This window comes from Dunckerocampus dactyliophorus, chromosome 8, assembly GCF_027744805.1.
Source record: "Dunckerocampus dactyliophorus isolate RoL2022-P2 chromosome 8, RoL_Ddac_1.1, whole genome shotgun sequence".
Classification (NCBI taxonomy): domain Eukaryota; kingdom Metazoa; phylum Chordata; class Actinopteri; order Syngnathiformes; family Syngnathidae; genus Dunckerocampus; species Dunckerocampus dactyliophorus.
Genome location: NC_072826.1, coordinates 29152718 through 29174339, shown reverse-complemented (window position 1 = coordinate 29174339; position 21622 = coordinate 29152718). Strand labels below are relative to the sequence as shown.

Below are 21622 nucleotides of genomic sequence, written 5' to 3'. Positions count from 1 at the left end.
CAACGTAGTTCTTGGGCGTAACAACGTTAATAACAACAATAATAACAATGTCGCTGTAGCTTGGTTAATATGCAGGTCACATGATGTAAATGGAGCCTTGTTGCCACTTTTTGGAGGTTTCTTTAGAAGGCTTTATAGGCAAAATAGGTCCGTCCCATTTTGTTCATTTTTGAACGCACGGAAAAGAACAAGAAAGGCGTGTGTGTTCATGTCTCACATAAGGATTGTGGACGATGGGCAAAATTAGAAAAAAACATGCACTTTTCCTTTAACCAAGGCAAGTTTTGCCACAGAAAATAATGTAAATCCAATTAATCCGTTCCAGACACACACAAATTTGAACACAAAACTCCTTTTATAGACAATAATGATAGTTTTACATTCAGAAAATAATGCAAAAATAATTACAAACGGGAAATGAACGAATTATTAGACATTTAACATCACTTTTCTTGATTATGCTTGGAGGGCAATACCTTTTTTTTTTTTTTACTTTTATGCAGAAAGGTCTGTAAATGTCTTTTTAACGTGCACGGTTTTACATTGAAAAAACAATGCCACAAACATGGCATGTGAAACAGAGAAATGAACAATTTACCTGTAGTGGACACCCTTGGCAAACAACAACCAGAGACGCGACGGACGGGAACGTTGCTGTCACTCACAACCTTCTTTGGGCTCACGGCGGCTTGTTTAGAGTTTGCCGCAGTCAATAAAAAAAACTGCTCAGACAGGAGTCGTTTTTGTTTGCCCACTTCATTCCGAATGCCTCACTAAGTATCGCAAGATTTTGTCTTGGGCGGGTGATTGCAGATGTTTGCACGCTAACCGGACAGGCAAACGAAGCCAAGACAAAATAGTAGCATACATTTTGGATGTTAACTGAAAAAAGCCCCAAATCATCCATTCGTTCATTTTCTATACCGATTTGTCCTCTCGAGGGTCGCAGGGGTATGCTGGAACCTATCCCAGCTGACATTGGGCCAGAGGCCGGGTTACACCTTGGACTGGTCGCCAGTCAATCGCAGAAAACGCTAAAAATGAATGAGAACATTTTGCCTTGGTTTGCGTTTGCAAATTTTGGATTTTAACCAAAAAATGCAGGCCGCACGGTGGCCTAGTGGTTAGCATGTTGGCCACACAGTCAGGAGATCTGACGTTGGACATCTCTTTGTGGAGTCTGCATGTCGTGTGCGTGGGTTTTCTCCGGCTTCTTCCCAAAATGCTCTCTAAATTGTCCATAGGTATGAATGTGAGTGTGAATGGTTGTTTGTCTATATGTGCCCTGCCATTGGCTGGCCACCAGTCCAGGGTGTACCCCGCCTGTCGCCCGAAGTCAGCTGGGATAGGCTCCAGCATGCCCCCGTGACCCTAATGAGGAGAAGCGCTATAGAAAATGGATGGATGGATGGAAAAAGGATTTGAATCATAGCCAATAGTAGGTTTGGCTTTGGTTTATTTATGTCGCACTATTTACATTATTTTGCACAAATGACTGTATGTAATAAATATTTGTTTTAATGATTTTAATAATGTTTTTTTTTATAATTTTATTTTTACATGTTTTTTTCATATATTTTATTAATTTGTAATTATTTTTCTTCGATATATATGATGAAAAGTTCAAGTAAAGTCACGCACACAACACAGTGGCGAGCGCACCAACAGGACGGATGCCAATCTTTGCTAAAGTCGTTTCCTGGATGCTGCTTTTTCTGTCTGTTTGCCACATTTTCATTGGTATTTCCATGCGTCACTTCTGATGTTGTACTTTTGATGTGGACGCGTCACATGATGAGGCTGCTGGGTCATTTTCACGCCACTCCTCAATCTTGTCCACGGTCGAGAGCTACAGTCGTCCCTCGCAGTATCGCGGTTCATCAGAAATGAATGAATTGATAAATAATCACTGTTTGGTGGTCGCCTGCGGCCGAGTATTCGTCAAAACAGACGTAAATACAAGTGATATGTGGTATTCTGGCCACTAGGCGGTAGTAACGAGACATTTCCTTACATGATATTACCTTAACACTGCATGAAGTCATGATGAAAAATGTTAGCTTGAAGTCGCTTCACCTTTCCGTCATTCCACGACGGACCTCCAGTCAGCTTCAGATGACCTCCGCCGCTCGCCGCTTTGGCGCTGGGGGGGCATATTACCATATTAATGCCGCTCCCCACTTGAATGACATATTTCCCCTGCCCTCCCTCGCTTACCTCACTTTCCTTTATCTTAGTTTTTACGCCCACTTGCATCTGCTGCCCCCCCTCCATCACGCCACCGCCCCTCCACTGCCATTCCTTAACACAGTCTGGCTTGAAGTGTGGAAGAGGCTGCTGGGATTTACGTCGCTGAATTAAAAAGGGCCATCTGCTGAAGGAGGCAGAGACAGTCGCACAGGAGGAGAAAATAAAATGGTTGCTGGGATGTTAGGAAAATGCAGTGAACAGCGAGCGTACAACTCAGCGGGCCTCGTTCTCGCGACAATTTAGCAGAATTTGGAAGCCTAATAACTTTGAGGAATGCTGTGAATGAGCCCTGACTGCTTTGAAAATGCCGCAAAATACAGTTCCCAATGAGGGGGAGGGGCTGCAGCTTGTGAACAGCGAAGAAAAGGAACTTATTGGCTGTATTTTAAACCTGCTTCGGCTGCATGTTTAGTAACACTGTGTAATGCACTGGTGTCAAACTCAAGGCCCGGGGGCCGGATTTGGCCTGCCATATCATTTTATGTGGCCCGCGAAAGCCTTGAAATAAGGCATGTCAAAAGGACACTTATTTTAATATTATTTGAAAAAATATTTCTCTATACATTGTCATTTAGTTATTAATATTGATTTTGTCTACTTTTTTAAGCAATATTTGTCATTATTTTACTTTTATAGTATTGTAAAATTATATTTATATTATTGCATTTTTATATGTACTCTACGCTGTATGCTGTAATTTAATTTTGTTTTTACTTAATATAAATACATTTAAATAAGTGAAAAAAATTGTAATATAAAGTACAAACAAAATTAACTACTTAACAACTTTAAACTATATTTTTTTTAAATCAAAAAGACAATCTTTCTTGCTAAATGTATTTGTTGTCAATATTGACAGAAAACCTTATATGTTTTGGTTGTCAAATCCAATTTCAAATGACTTATTAACGTTCTTATTAATGAAAAATGTATGTAATAATTAATGAATGAATTATAAAAAAGTGGCCCTTTGAGGATAATCATAATTGCGATGTGGCCCACGGTGAGAACGAGTTTGGCGCCCCTGGTGTAATGAGATACACTCCTGATCCAAATGTTAAGACCAGTGGAAAAATGGCAAGAATGTACATTTTGCACTGTTGGATCTTAAGGAGGTTCTAAGTAGAGCTTCAAAATGCAAAATGAAGAAATGGGAGTGAGACAAAAAAAAACAGTGTGGGCGGCACTGGACGCAAGGTGGGTGAAGTGTCTTGCCCATGGACGCAACGACAGCGACTGGATGGACGGAGTGAGGATCGAACCTCCGACCTTCCGGTTTCTGGACGACCATAGCTTAAAAAAAACCCTGAAACCTCCCTAAAATAGAAATAAAATGTTGAAAGAAGAAGAAGTGAGTAAGAATAACGGCACCATTCTTGTTAATGAGCTAAAGAATGGGTTTGGTTTAGTTAGCCAGGTTTCCAAAGCTATCTTTAGCAACGAAATATCAGTGAGAGAAGAGACAATGTTAAACCTGCAGCGATCCCTGCGTGTCGTGTCGTGTGTTGCAAACACGTCAAACATGATCAAACTTGAATTTAATATGCCAGTGTGGTGAGTTTTGGAGGTCAAACGACAGTCAGTCAAACGACAGCCAACGCAGCCAAAACGCTGGACAACACTCGCCTGCATGTGCGTGACAGTCAGAAGGCTAAGCTAATAACCCGAAAATAATAAAATGACATCAGACGAGATGAGCGAGATGGAAGACACCGGGTTCGCCGCTGTTCTCTCGCTTGGAGCCCACCTATGTTCTACCTGGAAGTCCTGCTGGGGCTCCACCAACGTGCTCCATCTCACATCCATATCATTCAATCCCAGCCATTTTTCAAAAGACAACCCCTTCAGTAGCTGCCATTTTAGACCATTTTTTGAGCCTTCAAGGCACACAGAGATCAGAAAAAAAGGTTGTTTCTATCTTTTTCTGTTGCTCAGCAGTAGAACATACAGTAGGTAAGTTTCAGGAAAATATCAGTTCCTGACTACAAAAGGGAGAAAAGCAGCTTTTTGTGAAAAGATGCATTTCAAGCATAACTTTCACTTTGACACAAATATTTTTTGCTCAAATATCTAAACAACTAGAGCACAGGCCAAATGTTTGGACACACAACACAACCCCATGCTCGCAGCCCCATTAATAAGGCAAGAAATTCCACTAAGTAACCCTGACAAGGCACACTTGTGAAGTGAAAAGCGTTTCAGGTGACCTCATGATGCTCACCAAGGGAGCACCAAGGGTTTGCAGCGCTGTCAAAAAAAAAACTGTTATTTCACACAATTTTTGAAGGACATAATTCCACATGTTTTCATTCATAGCTTCGAGAATCTACAGCGTAAATAGTCATGAACATAAAGAAAACGTAACACAAAAAAGGGGTTGTTTTACATGGAAATAACAATTTATGTACAAACATAACACCATGAGCTATTTACAATTTTTGCATTTGGAACTGGACTACGCGTGTGCATGTATGTGCACGCGGTGCATGCGTTAAAATTTCCCGACGCACGCTACACTCCTCCACGCTCTCTCGCTTCCTCCTTCCTGACACGTGTGATTTGTCCGTTAACATGATCCCTGCCGAGCTCTTTTCAAATGCACGTCTGCCACCTTGTGGCCGTTTTTACAGCTTAGAAGTGCTCTGAAGTGTTAATGCATTAGTGGAGAGTAGCATCATCACCTCTTTTTTCCCCTCTTGTGCAAAAAAACGTAAAAGATGTATAAATCCCTTGTTGGGATCGGCTGTTCAGGATTCTAAAAACGTATAAATGTGTCTTTGGTTGGGGTGCTCCGATCGATCGGCCACCGACTTCCGTGAAAAAGCACGGTATCGGCATATGCTGATGCTTCATAACGCCAATCACATCCGCCGATAAACACCCCCCCATTGCAGCATCCAGCCTATAGCGACCGTCTCCCGTGTGGGACTTACCTGTCGTCGTGAGAGTGGTATAAGTTTTGCACCCTACAAAACATGCCATGAAAAATGTCTTGCCGGGGTGGCGTGTGAAAAAGCTTTAGTTTGGTGTGGCATTTGTGGGGCGGGCACTTGGCAGGGAGTGGTGAGTTATCGAGCCTCGCGATGCCATCATCGGTCAGGCAGCGGCTAATGTCGCGCCCGTGTGCGCGTGGCAGTCGGAGGTCTAAGGTGGATAACCCGAAAAGTGGTTGGATTGGTCGGACTGCCTGTGGCTCCTGCTGGAGCGCCATCAAGCCGATCTCGCATCCAAAGTCTCCTTAAAGAAGGCACCTGATCCTCTTAAGTTTCACCAGGGATTTTGAAAAAGTAAGTCAAATATGTTTTTGTCTAAATGTTATGGTTCCCCTTTCATATCATACAGCCCAGGGGGCACCAACGTGGTACCCGCGGGCACCAAGTAGCCCCCCATGACCAGATGAGGCGCCCGCAAGCCTGCTTTTTATTCAGGTTTTGAGTTAATAACTTGAGAACAGTAGAAAGAAATGCATTCTGAAACACACAATGTGAGTTGTGGATGCCAGCATTTTGTTCATGTTTTGGTAAAACAAACTGGCTTTGTTTGGCTTGAAATAAGATATGAAAATAAATATTACAAAAATGAGTAGCTTTTGGCCATTTTCATTTTGTTCAGGGTCGCGGGTATGCTAGTCCCAGCTGCCTTTGGGCAAGAGGCGGGGTACATCCTGGACTGGTCGCCAGCCAATGGCAGGGTACCATTCACACTCACATTCATACCTATGGACAATTTAGAGTGGCCAATGAACCTAACATGCATGTTTTTGGAATGTGGGGGGGAAACCGGAGTACCCGGAGAAAACCCACACACGCACGGGGAGAACATGCAAACTCCACACAGAGATGCCCGACGGCGATTCAAACCCAGATCTTGCCGATCTCCTGACTGTGTGGCCAACTTGCTAACCACTAGGCCACCGTGCGGCCGCCCGCCCACCTTCCTCCTTTTTAGTTTTTTAATAATAACCTACCTTCTGGGGCCCCCTGACAGTCAGGGGACCTTGTAATTGTCCTAACTTTTCCCCCTTATACGGAACCCCTGGCCAATAGCGCTCGTCATAAGTACATTGAAAAATGCATAGTGAATCCATGTGATCACTATCGGAATCGGCAGCATAAACCCCTGATCAGCACATCCCTGGTATTTACCGACTAATTTATTATAAGAAGAAGCAAAGATTGAGAGAAAGAGTCCACTTGTGGGCTGGAGACCTCCTGGGGGACTGCACATTTGGGGAGGAGGCTGCAAATGTGACAGCCACAAATCTTTTTGTCACCAGAGTCTCTGGAGGCTTTCTGCCTACTAAGTACATCACTGCTGTTATGTGCTGATATCTTCTTCCATCAGCAGTCGTCTGAAACGTTTTCCACCGGAATCTCCCGGGTTTCATTGGCCGCGTATGTTTCTTACAAGGCTTTCTCTGCAGAGCTGCAGTGCGCAGTCTTCCACAAGCATTCATAAAAATCTCCCTGAATAAGGCGAGCGCCGTCTCGTCTGCTGGTGCTTTTGTATTTGACGGGAGTAGAAGTGACTTGACCCATTTAGGTGGTGAACTCCCACTTGTTGACGAGCTGCTGAGGGAGCAAACGGAGCAGGCGTCTGACATGCACACGCTGCCTCGTGCAAGATGCCACCTCTCATTCCTCGTTTCAAGTACTCACGCTGACAAGGACGCACGTGGCAGGAAGGGGATTGGTCAGCCGTAATTTCATTTGAACAGAACTTCTGAGTGTTTATCTTCACAAGTCAGCAGTCACCAAGGTGACACCGGCGTTGACGCGCTCACGTTATCTACTCGCATCACTTTTTCATGACATGGTAACCTAGCAACCATGGCTGCAGAGGAGAGGTGTTGACAATGAGAATATGTGAATATAAAAGTAGCGGCCGGGGCGGGGGGCGAGGACATGATTTTGACTGTGGTTGTTAGTTTTAGGGATTAAAATAATGACGGCTGACGCGAGCGAGCGAGTCGACTCGGGCCAGTTCAGAGCGAATGCTCGCCAGTTCTCCCAGAGGAGCGAGCACCACGCATGGCCAGACACACCAACTTGTCTTGGTCTGCATTCCACTTCATCCCTCTCTCCATCTACCAGCAAGTTTCCATGGAAACAACAAGGCAGAGGGAGGAGAGCAACGGGAGGAAAGGCAGAAAAACAGAGGAAACCCCAAAAGAATCTTGTCCGCAGTCTTGACTCCTGTTGGAGAGTTTTCTGCTGTTCTAATTGGCAGGCCACTCTCAACGAGTTCTTCATTGCCTCCCTTTTAGTCTCCATGATCTGACTCTCCAGCGATGTTAATTACCGCGTGTCTGTCAAGTTGATTCGCTGAGACGACGGATATGATACAAATCCTTACGGCTCAGTGATTTACTCTGATAAACTTTACCCGCAGTCAACCTCCCGCCTAATTAAGCCTCTGGGATCGGAGTCAACCCACACAAATGCCAGAGACAAAGAACAATAACCCTTCCTATTGGATCTGCTTTCACACAGAACATTGACACATGAAACCTGGCGGTACTCCACTAATTATCATATAAGTTGGGCAGCGTCTTAGCGCCTTTACCGACCTGCATTCAGCAGGTTGCATAAATGTGACTGAGGACTGGAGAACGGATGGATGCCAGCCGGTGTGGCTGTGCCAAAGTACGTTGGTAAACCTGACTCCCTGACACATGAAAGGGTCCCTGACACGAATCATCAACTTTGCTTAAATATGTTATATATTGTTTGTAATTATGTTCTACATTGTTCACTTTTTGAAAGCGAACTGTAAATTTGCAAAAATGACATTTATAGTTCATGGTGCCACCCATGACGAGCTAGCTCTCGCTGTTCAGTCTCATTTCCGAAAGTGACGCCATGATCACTGCAAAGAAGAGAACTCGAGGTGGGCATCCATCGGTCTCTCGTTCTCTGCACTTGCTTTGTCTAGTTTTCTTTGGGAGAAGAAAACACTTACAGTGTCACTCAGGTCCTATGAACATCCAGCACGACATTTTGGCGTGACTACTATTTTAATGAAATATATACTGAACCAAGTCGACCCTCTACCTCGAGAAGCGTTTGTTGCTCTGCTTTAGCTGAGAGGTGTCACCCCGATGACGTCACTTCCGGAAATGAGGCTGAACTGCGAGAGCTAGTTCTTCATGGATGGCGCCATCAACTATAAATGTCATTTTTACAAATTTACACTTTCAAAAATAGAACAGTGTAGAACATAATTACAAACAGTTTATAACATAGTTAAGCGCAGTTGATGAATCACATCAGAGCCTCTTTAAAGCAGGGGTTCGGAACCTGTTTGGCTACTAGAGACATGAAAGCCACATATTTTAAAATGTCTTTCAGTGAGAGCCATGTCATATTTTTCAACACTGAATACAACCAAATGTGTGTCTTTTTAAGCAAGACCAACAATTTCAGACTATATATCTTCTTTGTCAAAAGGGTTGACTCTGCAGAATTAGCTAGCTGACTATTTAATTAAAGGAAGTAAGTTGACTTCTTGACCTCTCAATGACCTGGTTAGGCTGCCACATTATCCAGTAATAATCAAGGTTTGGTGTCTGGCTCGGAAAATATCCAAAGGACAGCTGGCATTGGCCACCTGCATTGGGGTAGAAATAAAATGAAAATATATCAATTTGATCATGTTAAGAAATGTCTGAGAGTCGTCAAAAAAGCCACATCTGGCTCTCGAGCCATAGGTTCCCTACACCTGCATTAAACAACCGCGCTGGATAACGAGTTGACAACCTGTGTTTTTAGCTCGTCTGTTAGCGCTGCTCAACTTTCATTTAGTGGGGATCGGTGCACACTTGCCCGGCGCGGGTTACCACTGTTACACCTGCAGGTAGTCATGGGTTAGCGCTTTCAAGGTATACAATGGTATGAAAAAGTCACAGTCTCAAAACCACAACAAATTTTTTGCGCCATACCGTTTCTACGACATGAAAAAAAGTGGAGGTGCAGCGCGGCTACTATGTGGAATACTTTGTCACGTCCTGTGTTATTCCTTGAATTCGAAACTGGGTTTTGATGTGTTGAAACCACAGGCGTGCGCTGTGTTGCCACATGTTGGACATACATAGCACAGGCGTTAGCTGCCTCATTAGCATTGTTGTCACCGTTGTCGGTCGACATATTACTCACGTGGAAGCTCACTAGATGTGAGGATGTGATTGAGAAGGAGGCAGGAGTGGAGTTTATTCTCCACTGAGCGACAAGCAACAGCCACTTAACAACGTCTCAGTTGCTTACGACAATCACATGACCCGGAAAACGCAAGTCTGAGGAAAAGTGTGACCTGCCACTGTGAAATGATAACGTCAAATTACGAGTTCTTAAAAGAAAATTTATTATGTGACCTTCTTGAGGCACCTGATTGCATTTATTTGCATTTTTCTTATTTTATTTTTTTTTTATAAAAAAATATTGATTGTGTTGTGACTTGAGTTGCAGGAGTAGCTACAGTAGATTTTATTTATTTATTATTTATTTAGAAAGAATTCCGGTATTTTTTGATATTTTATGTACCGTGAAACCGTCAAACCGTGATATTTTTGCCCGAAGTTATGATACCCTCAGAATGTTGGGAGTTTGGTGTAGTCTAGATGTGGACCACACGGACAAAGGAAGTGGAAAATGAACATCTTTTACATTTTTTGTGTTTGGTCTGCCATTGGGCTTAGAACCATCTAGTAAACCTAGCATGGCATGGCTCAGGGGGTAGAGTGGTTGTCTCCCACCCTGACGTTTGCCGGTTCGATCGTCAGTCCACATGTGACCCTGTTGAAATAAAGTCATCTCCACTGCTGAAGCTTAATGAAACCTAAAGCCTTGGCTTCATGGATTCATCTGCAAGCACATGACACATTTTGTTCTCTAAGAGTCCAAATTCCATACAACTCTCCTCATGCTTTCTAAGCGAGTGATTTAGTTGGTGCATCACAGTCGTGTCTGGTTTAAGTTCACTAACCCTAATGTAAGTGAGCATTATCGGCTTACAATGTTTGTTTTATTCTGCGGGTTCCATTCATAGTAGCGACTAGCTTTTTAACCAAACACTATACTGTAACTTCATTCATTTCTTGCAAAAACATTTTTGCAGACCCCGCCCTAACCTATGACTCATGGATCCCCGGGGGTTCCCGTTCCCCCAGTCTGAGAATCCCTGCTTCATGCGATGTTTATAGTGCTTGATGAAAGAGTGAAGAGACAAAAATCTCATGCATGGCCCGCAAGCATTGAAGAATGTTTACTCACTTGCTCATGCAGTTGTGCACTTAGTTCCTCACAGCCACAAAAAGACAAAGGAATTGTTGTGTTGCATCTGAGGCTGGGAGTGACTTTCTGTCTGTTTGATCTGCAGGCTGTAATCTCCAAAAGCCCAGAGGAGGAGGCCAGCCAAGAGGATCGCACTGATGGTTTCTATGGCCTCTGTCAAAATAAAAACCTGAGATCCGGTGCTGCGCCTCACCGTGCTTTTTCTTCAGACGCGGCGACATCCCAAGAAAACACGACCAAAACGCACAGTCAGGACCTTTTCTCTGCCCAGGGATATGTCATTGGGGAAATCCCCAGTGTTGGGGGTGCGCCCTGTGCCCCGACCCCACTGGCTGTCCCGCCTCATCCTCCTGGTCGTATGCGTGATTCTCTTTGCCCAGGCTCCCCAGGGTTTGCCTGTGGTAGGTTATAACACTGACTCCAAAAAGGAGATCACGCTTGAAGGAGATTTGATGATCGGCGGCCTCTTCCCTGTGCACCAAAAGGGCGAGGCCGCTGAGGATTGTGGGAAGATCAACGCTCAACGAGGAATCCAGCGACTGGAGGCCATGTTGCTCGCGCTGGATGAAATCAACAAGGACGAGCGCATCTTGCCTGGGATTCGTTTAGGAGCTCACATACTGGACACGTGCTCCAAGGACACTTACGCTCTCGAGCAGTCGCTTGAGTTCGTCAGGGCTTCGCTCACCAAAGTGGACGACAGTGAGTACACGTGCCCCGATGGCTCGTACGCCATCCATGACGATGTCCCCTTGGCCATCTCTGGAGTTATCGGAGGATCTTACAGTGATGTTTCCATTCAGGTAAGCACTGATTAGCACTGGCACATCACAGCATGCATGTTTGTGGTTAGGTCCTTGCATTTTCTTTGGGTACATAAGTGGGCTCTCTCCAAGTTCCCCAGGTTAACTCTACGTTCCGATGACATGACTCTAAATTGTAGGATTTGCATGGTGTTAGCCCTGTGGTGATCCGTCCAAGTGTAACCCGCCTGTTTCAGCCAGTCCCGTGCTGGGCTCGAACACAGGACCTTCGGAATGGGAGTCGAGATCGCTGACCGTTGGGCCAAAAGGCTGGACTGTCGACCCAGCGTCCAGCACAGCTCTTAAGGCCGAGGGAGTGAGGTTTACCAATGTCAACTTGCGCAGCCACACTGGCTGGCATCCCTTACACAAGCGCATTGACAGTAGCCAGTTGAGGTGGCTCGGGCATCTGGTTAGGATGCCTCTCAGGCGCCTCCCTGGGGAGTTGTTCAGGGCACGTTCGATCGGTAGTAGGACACGTTGGAGAGACTATGTCTCTCAACTGGTCTGGTGAGAGTAGCCAGGGAGCGGGAAGTGTGGGCTTTCCTGCTTAGGCTGCTGCCCCTGTGACCCTCTCTCGGATCAGCAGAAGATGGATGGTTAGATTGATGGAGAGTCCAGTACCCAAAGTCAGCTGAAACTACAGTGATAGGTTATTGAAAAGTGATGGATGGGTCATCGCTATGGAAGCAGTTTACGTCCATATGCAGCATTGGCAAAAGGTGTGTGAGTGTTACCATAGGCTCTATAGGCAGTCTCTCCGTAAGAAAAAGACCATGATAGATGATCCTAAAGATGCCAAAATGGAATGAAGTAGCATGTGCGAGATGTTAACACGGGCTGGTAATGAGTATCGGTTTCGCAGGGAGGATCTGTTTACCTACATCCCCAGACCGCCTAACTGATCTGATTGAGAGCATGTCTTCCTCTTTCCTGGTAATTCACACTTCAGCGGCGGCGCTGTCAAAGGCCGACATGCTGCAGATGTTGTGCACAGATTTGGCTGACAGGATGACGAGTGACGGCAGATTTACTCGCAGAGCGCCTCTTTCGGTCCCTGGCACTGATGTGATGAAAGCTCTGCTAATTGGGTCTGGGAGTCTTTCGCCGGTAATATGTATGTAATCTCGGCTCGCTGTGGGAAGAGACTGTTGTGTGGCGTGGGTCTCTGCTGTGTAAATAGCCACAAATGTACACGCCTCTCGGCATTAGCTTCAAGCAGAGGCGCATTTCTGCTGCCTCAGCTGATGTGAGTATTCACTTCACTTTGGATCATGTTGGAAATGTCTGCTTGTTGGATGCAGAGAACATCCTGCCAGAATAATTGGCTTTGCTGAAATGCACCATAAAGAGTTGTGTTGTATTTTCTCAAAATAGTAGTCTGGGGCATTTATGTATTCAACTGCAGAGAGTGCAACCAAGTGTTGATTGGTGGATGGAGAATTGTTACTTCCTTGCAACAATCATGTATTCTTTCATTCTTGGTTCTTATCAAAAGTGCATTTTTTTCCTTCATTGTCAGGTGTTCTTTTGTTGAGGTGCACAGTGCACCAATGCACCCTTCAACTTATTAAAGCGGAGACCACTATTTTGAGGATATACAGTAGTCCTCTTATTAAAAGACTTAGTTAGCACACGGATGTTTTTCGTCTTTATTTACCAAGACTGAGCTACGTAAAAACGTACACAATGCGCCGCGGACGTAAACGTCATATACGGTTGCGTATAATAAATACAATAAAACAACACATATAATGCAGTGATATTTGATTGCAGACAGCCATAAGCAGAGTGCAATGAAGGATTCCAGTGTACAGTGTAAGCTGCACAGATTTGTTCTGGTATAAGCCGCACCAGTGTATTAGGCGCACATGTCCACGTCATAAAGTGGCATATTGTGGCATGCATGAGTCTGTGAGGACCAATCAGCTCTGTATTTGACAGGAACCAATCATGACCTATGAAAAAACTCACGACGAGCTCGTCAACCCGCTGGAAATTGCAAACATTAAACTCATCACTCAGTAAATAACACTGACATGCTATACCTCAGAAATATACAAACATGTATCAATACGAGTTTAATATGGAAAAAAAATATTTTAAAGTGTTCCCATAATTTAATTTGAGAAAACCATTTCATTGGAGGCGCATAGTAAACATACAAAATGGTGCTGCAATGCCGCTTGTCCACCAGAGGGAGATAGAGGGCCAAAAGCCCAAAAACTAGAGGGAAGCTGACATTGTTGCAGCGCCGCAATGAATGCGTTGCTCAGTTGCCTTATGGGAAAACTTTAAAATGTTGGCTGTTTTTTTTATTTTAAACTCATATTGGGACATGTTTGTATATTTGTGTATACTACACCTTTGGAGTAGTATTATATGAAGTTGCTGTGTAATGAATTGAGTGCTGTTGGTAAAGTGCTCTTTGAAAGATGACACTGTGAGGCACATTGTTATGTTGTTATACTTGTATATATACTGACCTCTACAGACTTCCAGTGGGTTGACAATCTTGTTGAGAGTGCACTGATAGCTCATGATTATCGTTTCCTCACTAACCCGCGAGCGGCACTTTGATTAAACAATCGGTAGTAGTTCTGAAGTAAAGGAGATGTCACGAGATTAGAATTTAGCCATGAATTAGCTGCACCGCTGTATAAACTGCAGGGTTCAAAGAAAAAAGTAGCGGTTTATAAACCGGAATTTACGGTATGTTGTAATTTCTCAAATCTTAATAATGTATATTGCACATGCATAGTAGAAATCTTGTTGCCTGACGATTACGCCCTGTAACTGCCGTAAAATAGATCGACGGGTGAAGTAGATTACACACGCCTAACACGTGACTGCTGAAAAATAGGCTGCCCGAGCCGGTTGCATTTCCGGTACGAACTGCGTGATGACACTGCTTGGTTTGTTTACGCAGCCATCTTGGAACACGCAAAATCTTGCGATACTTGGCGCAATGGCGTAATCATGGCGCCATTTTAGAGCCACAGCGTTTGTTTATATCAGAGTTGTAGAGCGATTTGTGCGGTCCATGTGTTTGCCTTAACACATGGACCGCACAAAAGAAAAAGGCAATGGACCATACCGAGACAAGAGTGCAAGACCTTCGAAGACTGTTGTCATTTCAGAGGTATGTAACCAACACATGGTCATGTTGTATTGGCACGACTTTCTTACACTTTACACCTGAGTCTAGTGCACGTCTAAGACCAAGTACAAACATGAAATCTGGAGAGGCAAGTTAGGTAGTTTTCTATTATGTTAAAGTCACGGTTAATCAGCTATAAATTAGTATAAAAAAAACATACCTGAGAGGACAAATAGGCCTAAATTAACCAAACAAGTCAGTGAGTTATCAGAAAACAAGGTCACCAAGCTCCTGATCTCATTCCACAGCACTCAACAGCAGGAACAGCACTTTTTACCACCACTGTAAGTTGCACCTGACTTGTGTGACAAGTGTGACTTACGGTCACGGGTTGTTGACCACAGAGGCTAGCATAAGACATACTATACAGCTGCAATATATTTACTCCAGCAAAGCTACCGAAAATTCCGGTGTATAAAGCCGCTACCTTTTTCTTAAACTTTGAACTAGCTAATTTATGGCTAAATTCTAATCTCATGACATCTCCTTTAGTTCAGAACTACTTCTAATTGTTGAAATACTGTGCCACTCGCGAGTCAGTGAGGAAACGGTAGCTCTGTCTTTGGCAGAAGCCAATCACAAGCTATCGAGCTTGTCAACCCATTGGAAGTCAGTGGAGGTCAGCATACATAGCAGTATAACAACATAAAAGTCTGACTATCTTTCAGTTAACACTTAACAGAACTAAATTCATTGAATTGCAGCGCCAATTCCTCTGCTTTCTATGCTCCTCCAAAAGAAATAGTTTTCTCAAACGAAATGCATTGTGGGAACACTTTAAAATGTTATTTTTTTCATAATAAACTCATATGTGTACATGTTTGTATATTTCTGAGGTATAACGTTTGAGTGTTAGTTGCTGTGGGATGAGTTTAATGTTGTTTGTAAGATGAAACCGTGAGTCAGACTGTTATAGTGGGTAATGACCTCCTGCGATTTCCAATGGGTTGACATGAGTTTCTTCATAGCTCATGATTGGCTACTGTCAAATAAAGAGTTGACTGGTCATCACTGACCCGTACGCGCCCCAATATGCCATTTAATGACCCGGACATATGCAGCTTATACACCAGTGTGGCCTATATATCAGGATTTACGGTTCTTCAGCATTCATCTGCAGTCATACACAAAGTCCTGAGGTAACCATTGAAACTCTTTGCTATAATGCTATCCCTCCATCTTTGAAAAAAACCCCAACCTAAAATAAATAAAGAGTACAGTAGATTACACAGTGATACATTACACAGATCGTGAGCTCCTGGGAAATGATGTGGGATGAGAATTGAGAGCACCTGATTCCTGGTGTAAAGGACAGTTTGGAACTAAGGGATTTGATAAACGAGGTGTAATTTTAGCGGGACCCTGTACCTGGGGGTCCTTAGAGAACACACTTGTCTTGAGGTAATTTATGGATGCGCTATTATGAGCTTGAGCGCTGGCCGGGCTTCCCAGTGAATCTTCCTGATGTTTAGGATAGCACCACAGGACGTTGGTTCCCTTTATCGCCATTGGATAACCCTCTTTATTGCGACAAAGCTCAGTCATGATGAGAACCAAGTCTTTCCCTCCTCCTCATGGCTGGGCAGCTTCATTTATTTAGCTTATGTAACGTCTTAGCGCATTCGTTAATAAAATGTGGCCTCTAAGAAGAATATAATGCAAAGCATTGCTTGGAGCCCTGCTGAGTTGGAGCCCGTTCTATCTGCTGTGTGACATTTCAGGTCATTAGGACACACTAGGTACCACATTGGCAGATGCATTTGTACACAAGAGACAAATAAATTAATGAGTTTACTTCTCATTTCAGTCTACCTGCAGTGACACTGCTGAGAACGGCAGGAGTTTATCTGCATGAGAAAACTACTAAATAGTTTGAAAAGTAGCACCTAGAATCCATGCGTTCATTCATTTTTGTTATCACTTATCCTGTTGAGTGTTGTTTTTGTGGAATCGCCCCCCGGATTGAGTAGGGGAGATGGTTCCATAACAGAGGAGCCTGATAACTAAAGGCTCCACCTGCCATTCTACTTTTCAAAATTCTAGGAGTGCCAAGTAAGTGTAAATTCTGGGAGCGTAGTGTTCTGTTGGGTTGATAAGGTACTACTAGCTCTTTAAGGTATACTGTTGCCTGACCATGTAGTGAGTTAAATGAAGGTTACCAGTGCAATGAGGCTCGTCCAGGTGAAATATGATCTCTTCTGCTGGTTCCATCTAAGCCTTATTCCGGAAGTGACGTCACCGGGGTGACACCTTTCAGCTAAAGCAGAGCAAGCAAACGCTTCTCGAGGTAGATGGTGGACTTGGTTCAGTATATTTTTCATCAAAATAATAGTCATGCCAAAATGTTGTGTTGCTGCCGGATGTGATACTGTAAGTTTGTTTTCTTTTCCAAAAGCGAAGGTTTAAGACAAAAATGGACGAAACACGTGTGGTGAACATGAGCCAGATGGACACCCACTTCGAGTTCTGTTCTTTGCAGTGATCATTTCACTGATGACTTCTTTGAAGGAAGACCTTTACAAGAAGCATTTGGCTTGAAAGTACGGTATAAACACATTTTGAAAAAGGATGCTATTCCCGATATACAGGAAATAAAAGACAAAAAGAATGACGTCACAGTCGCCATAGAACAGAGTAAGTCATGTCTTGTTTACATAATGTCTTCTAAACACTATTCCATGATAGCGACAAGGCTGTAAAGCATTATAAATTATATATCTTTTCACAGCAATATGTTTACTGTGCGCGGCAGCGACGAAATATAAAATAAATCCGACTATAAAGATCCCTTTATGCTCATTGAGAAGCTGATTCAAAACAATAATTGAAGAAAAAGCAACTCCAGAGTAATTTGCACTTTCCATTCTGTGTTTTGAAGGCTGCTAATCTTCATCTTCATGTCTTAAGGCTTAAGTCCATGTTCTGCAAGTTCCCTACAGTAGTTTATCTCCAAATGTTTCTTCCTGCTCCAAAACTATGGACACATCGCTCAAATCGTCCCTATAATCACTGTAAACATCCTCTGTCTTGTACACCGCTATGTTTGTGTAGCTGAGTGATAGCACTCCCATGGCGTCACTTCAAATGAGACTGAACAACGAGAGCTAGCTCGTCACGGCTGGCTCCATGAACTACAAATGTAATTTTTGCAAATTTACCGTTCGCTTTCAAAAGTTGAGCAATGTAGAACATAATTACAAACCATATATAACATATTTAAGTACATTTGATAAATCCTGTCAGGGACCCTTTAAGACATGGCTGGAGTTTGGACAGCTGATTAGTTTGGTTAGGTTGCATTGATAAGTTATGTGTCATCAGCATAGCAGTGGAATTTAATGGAGTGTTTTCTAATGATATTGCCAAAGAGGGACATATAAAGGCTGGACAGTACAGGTACTAGCACGGAACCCTGTGGGATGCCGTGACTGACCTTCACATGTCTGGATTCTTTATTACCTCCACCAAGTGCAGTGCAAAGCGCAAGCGCAGAGGTTATGTTTTTGCTGCTCTTTATCTGTTTGTCTGTGTTCATAATAACTTGAAAAGGTCTGAATGGATTTGGATGAAATTTTCAGGAATTGTCGGAAATATGGAAGAACTGATTAAATTTTGGGGGTGATCCGGATCACCGTCTGGATTCAGGGATTTTTTAAAGAATTCTTTTACATTGCCAGATAGAACCATTTTCGGCATTTTTGCATATAACTCCACAAAAAATGGTCAGAGCACTTGGAAAAAAAAACACGGGACAAGTTTCCAAAAGGTTCTACAGCCACCTTGAATGATTGTGACACAGAATATCCTGGGTCAGCCTGTGTACACGTACAATGAAAGGTCAAGTTGGGTTAGGGTTAGGTTAGCTAGATGGGACAATATTTTCACATAAAGATTTGCATTTGGAGTGTGTGACTGTGCGGCATTTATTTTCACCGATGCTGGCTCTTGCTAGCAGATGCATGCATGATTCGTGCATTAATCCACAATGAGTCAGTGAACATTTTGCCAGTGTCGATGTGAAGTGTGGCAGGATTTAATTCTGATGAGTGTTTTTCAACCTAAAGGCGCTCCATGACAATTTGTTGGGAACGCGCTGAGCTGACAGGTGGCAAGAAAGCGGCGAACGCCGTCCAAATCTGTCACAAAGAAGGAGCATGTTTCCGTGCCGTTGGTGTTGCGGTGTGACAATCGCGGATATGGAGGCGGAGCTGGCTGCGGGCCTTGCCGTGCTGCCGTTACATGAGCACAGACTGACTTAAGTGTTGAGGCGAAGTTCTGTGACACTCTTGCAGGCTAGTTCCTGTCTTCCCCATCTGCGGTCGCAGCCGAGCAGTCTGGTGCTTTGGCAAAGATGCGTTAGCGCGTGGAGGATGTGGCGGGATCAAATGAGAATCATTCTCCACAGAAAAACTGTGGCAGTGACGGCCGGACGTGGTGGCAGTGAAATGGAGGGAGATTCACATGGCGTCACGTGGCGCTCAGCCATTTGAGAAACGTAGCGTGTATCTTGCGCTTTTACAAATAAGTCTGTGAGGCCATCTGGACTCCTTTAATGACTCTCCTATTTGTGTATTTTCAAGGCTGTTGCTTGAAAATCGTCCCCTCCATTTAAAGAGCAGGTGTGAAGCACAAAATATTCTGCTGGTTTCTTGCATACCAGCATTGCATGCCAAAGAAAACTGCTTTAATCTATCAAGATGTCCAACATCGTGTCAGTATTTCATCAGTATTTTCCTCATTTAGAACTCTGGGTCCAAAAGGCGAGGGCTAATCAGATTTCATACTTTAGTCCAAGAATGTTCGCCTCAAGCCTGGCTTTGGGTTTTAACATTTACTAGGATATGAATATGTATAAGCAACTACTCTTTTATACACCCAGTGATCTGTGATGCTAAATATGACTCACTGGCAAGTAGGGATGTGAATCTCTTTGTGGTAGCTGATTCGATATGCAACTAGATACACAGGTTACGATATGATTACAAAAAAAAACTACATACAGTGGTGTGAAAAAGTGTTCTAATTAATTTTTTTCATTTCTGTCACACTTAAATGTTTCAGATCATCAAACAAATGTAAATATTAGTCAATGACAACACAACTCAACACAAAATGCAGTTTTTAAATAAAACATTTTATTATTAAGGGAGAAAAAAACCCCAAAGATTTCCCTCCCTGTTAAAACACAACTTAATTGAGATGTATCAGTGTGGAAAAGGTCATAAAGCCATTTCTAAAGGTTTGAGACTCCAGCGAATCACAGTGAGAGCCATTCTCCACAAATGGCCTAAACATGAAACAGTGGTGAACCTTCCCAGGAGAGGCCGGCCAACCAAAATGACCCCAAGAGCGCAGTGACAACTCATCCAAGAGGTCACAAAAGACCCCGCAACAACATCCAAAGAACAACAGGCCTCACTTGCCTCAGTTAAGGTCAGTGTTCATGACTCCACCATAAGAAAGACACTGGGCAAAAACGGCCTGCATGGCAGAGTTCCAAGACCAAAACCACTGCTGAACAAAAACAATATTAAGGCGCTTCTCAATTTTGCCAGAAAACATCTTGATGATTCCCAAGACCTTTGGGAAAATACTCTGTGGTCTGAAGAGACAAAAGTTTAACTTTTTGGTGGTGGTAGTGTAATGATCTGGGGCTGTTTTGCTGCTTCAGGACCCGGAAGACTCGCTGTGATAAATGGAACCATGAATTCTGCCGTCTACCAAAAAAATCCTGAAGGAGAATGTCCGGCCATCTGTTGGTGACCTCAAGCTGAAAGCAACTTGGGTTCTGCAGCAGGACAATGATCCAAAACACACCAGCAAGTCCACCTCTGAATGGCTGAAGAAAAACAAAATGAAGACTTTGGAGTGGCCTAGTCCAAGTCCTGACCTGAATCCTATTGAGATGCTGTGGCATGACCTTAAAAAGGCGCTTCATGCTGGAAAACCCTCCAATGTGGCTGAATGACAACAATTCAAAGATGAGTGGGCCTAAATTCCAACTCCCCAGCGCTGTAAGAGACTCATTGCAACTTATGGCAAACGCTTGATTGCAGTTGTTGCTGCTAAGGGGGGCCCAACCAGTTTTTAGGTTTATGGGGCAATCTCTTTTTCACACAGGACCATGTGGCTTTGGATTTGTTCCTCCCTTAATAATAAAAGTTTAATTTAAAAACTGCATTTTGTGTTCAGTTGTGTTGTCATTGACTAATATTTACATTTGTTTGATGATCTGAAACATTTAAGTGTGACAAACATGCAAAAAAAAGAAATCAGGAAGGGGGCAAGCACATTTTCACACCACTGTAGATATTTTGTCACTACCCTATTTGGGAGTGATCACAGCATGCATTGTGGCACTTGGCTTGTAAAAAGTTGCTGAAGTTACGTGTTTAAAAAATTTAAATGTAAATGTAATTTTTGCTTTCAAAAATTTAACAATGTAGAACATTATTACAAACAATATATAACATATTTAAGCAAAGTTGATAAATCATGTCAGGGACCATTTAAACTCAATGTGAGTGTGTCATAATAGCTACGGTATGTCAATTAATGCATTTTTACATCCATCTAAAGAAGCGCTACCCCAGATTCCAGTCACTAATGAGATGGGAGAAGAAACGCTGGCAAGAATGCACGCCGATATTCAAAGAGAACACTCCTGACATGAATGCACTTCTTGACATTTTCAGCCGAAACTGTGCACGCAGAATAATAAGCTAAATTTATGAGCTGAGGACTGGTTCGATCATGCACAAACAAGCCTATTTATAGTCGTCCTTGCGCGCAGGTAGTCTTGGCTGCCAATCTCATGGCGTACATGAGCCATACAGGGGATTTAAAGATGGATACACACGTGACAGAATCCAGGCCAAGAAAGAACAATAATGATGAAACATATCAGTAAAGCTACGCAGGGAAAATTCATTATTCATGAGTAAAAGTAAAGAATGTGCTTGTGAAATCATAAATAATTCACATATGATTGGATTATTCATTGGCTTGGCAGAATTGTCTATTTGTGCAGTTGCAAGACATATCATGTTCTCCTTAGCAACTCATTCAACGTTTCTTCTTATCACACAATACGTTAACAACTGGGAAGAGAAAGCTCAAAT

The 21622-nt window shown here is 43.3% G+C and overlaps 1 protein-coding gene across 1 annotated transcript in view; it reads left to right on the top strand.

The window, feature by feature from the left end:
* grm2a (glutamate receptor, metabotropic 2a) overlaps positions 1 to 21622 on the top strand; it is a 53272-nt gene that overhangs the window by 7238 nt on the left and 24412 nt on the right. The window contains exon 2 of the mRNA XM_054784761.1: positions 10624 to 11341. Coding sequence (XP_054640736.1) covers positions 10814 to 11341 — 528 coding nt within the window. The 5' untranslated portion in view covers positions 10624 to 10813. The remainder of the gene's footprint in view (positions 1 to 10623; positions 11342 to 21622) is intronic.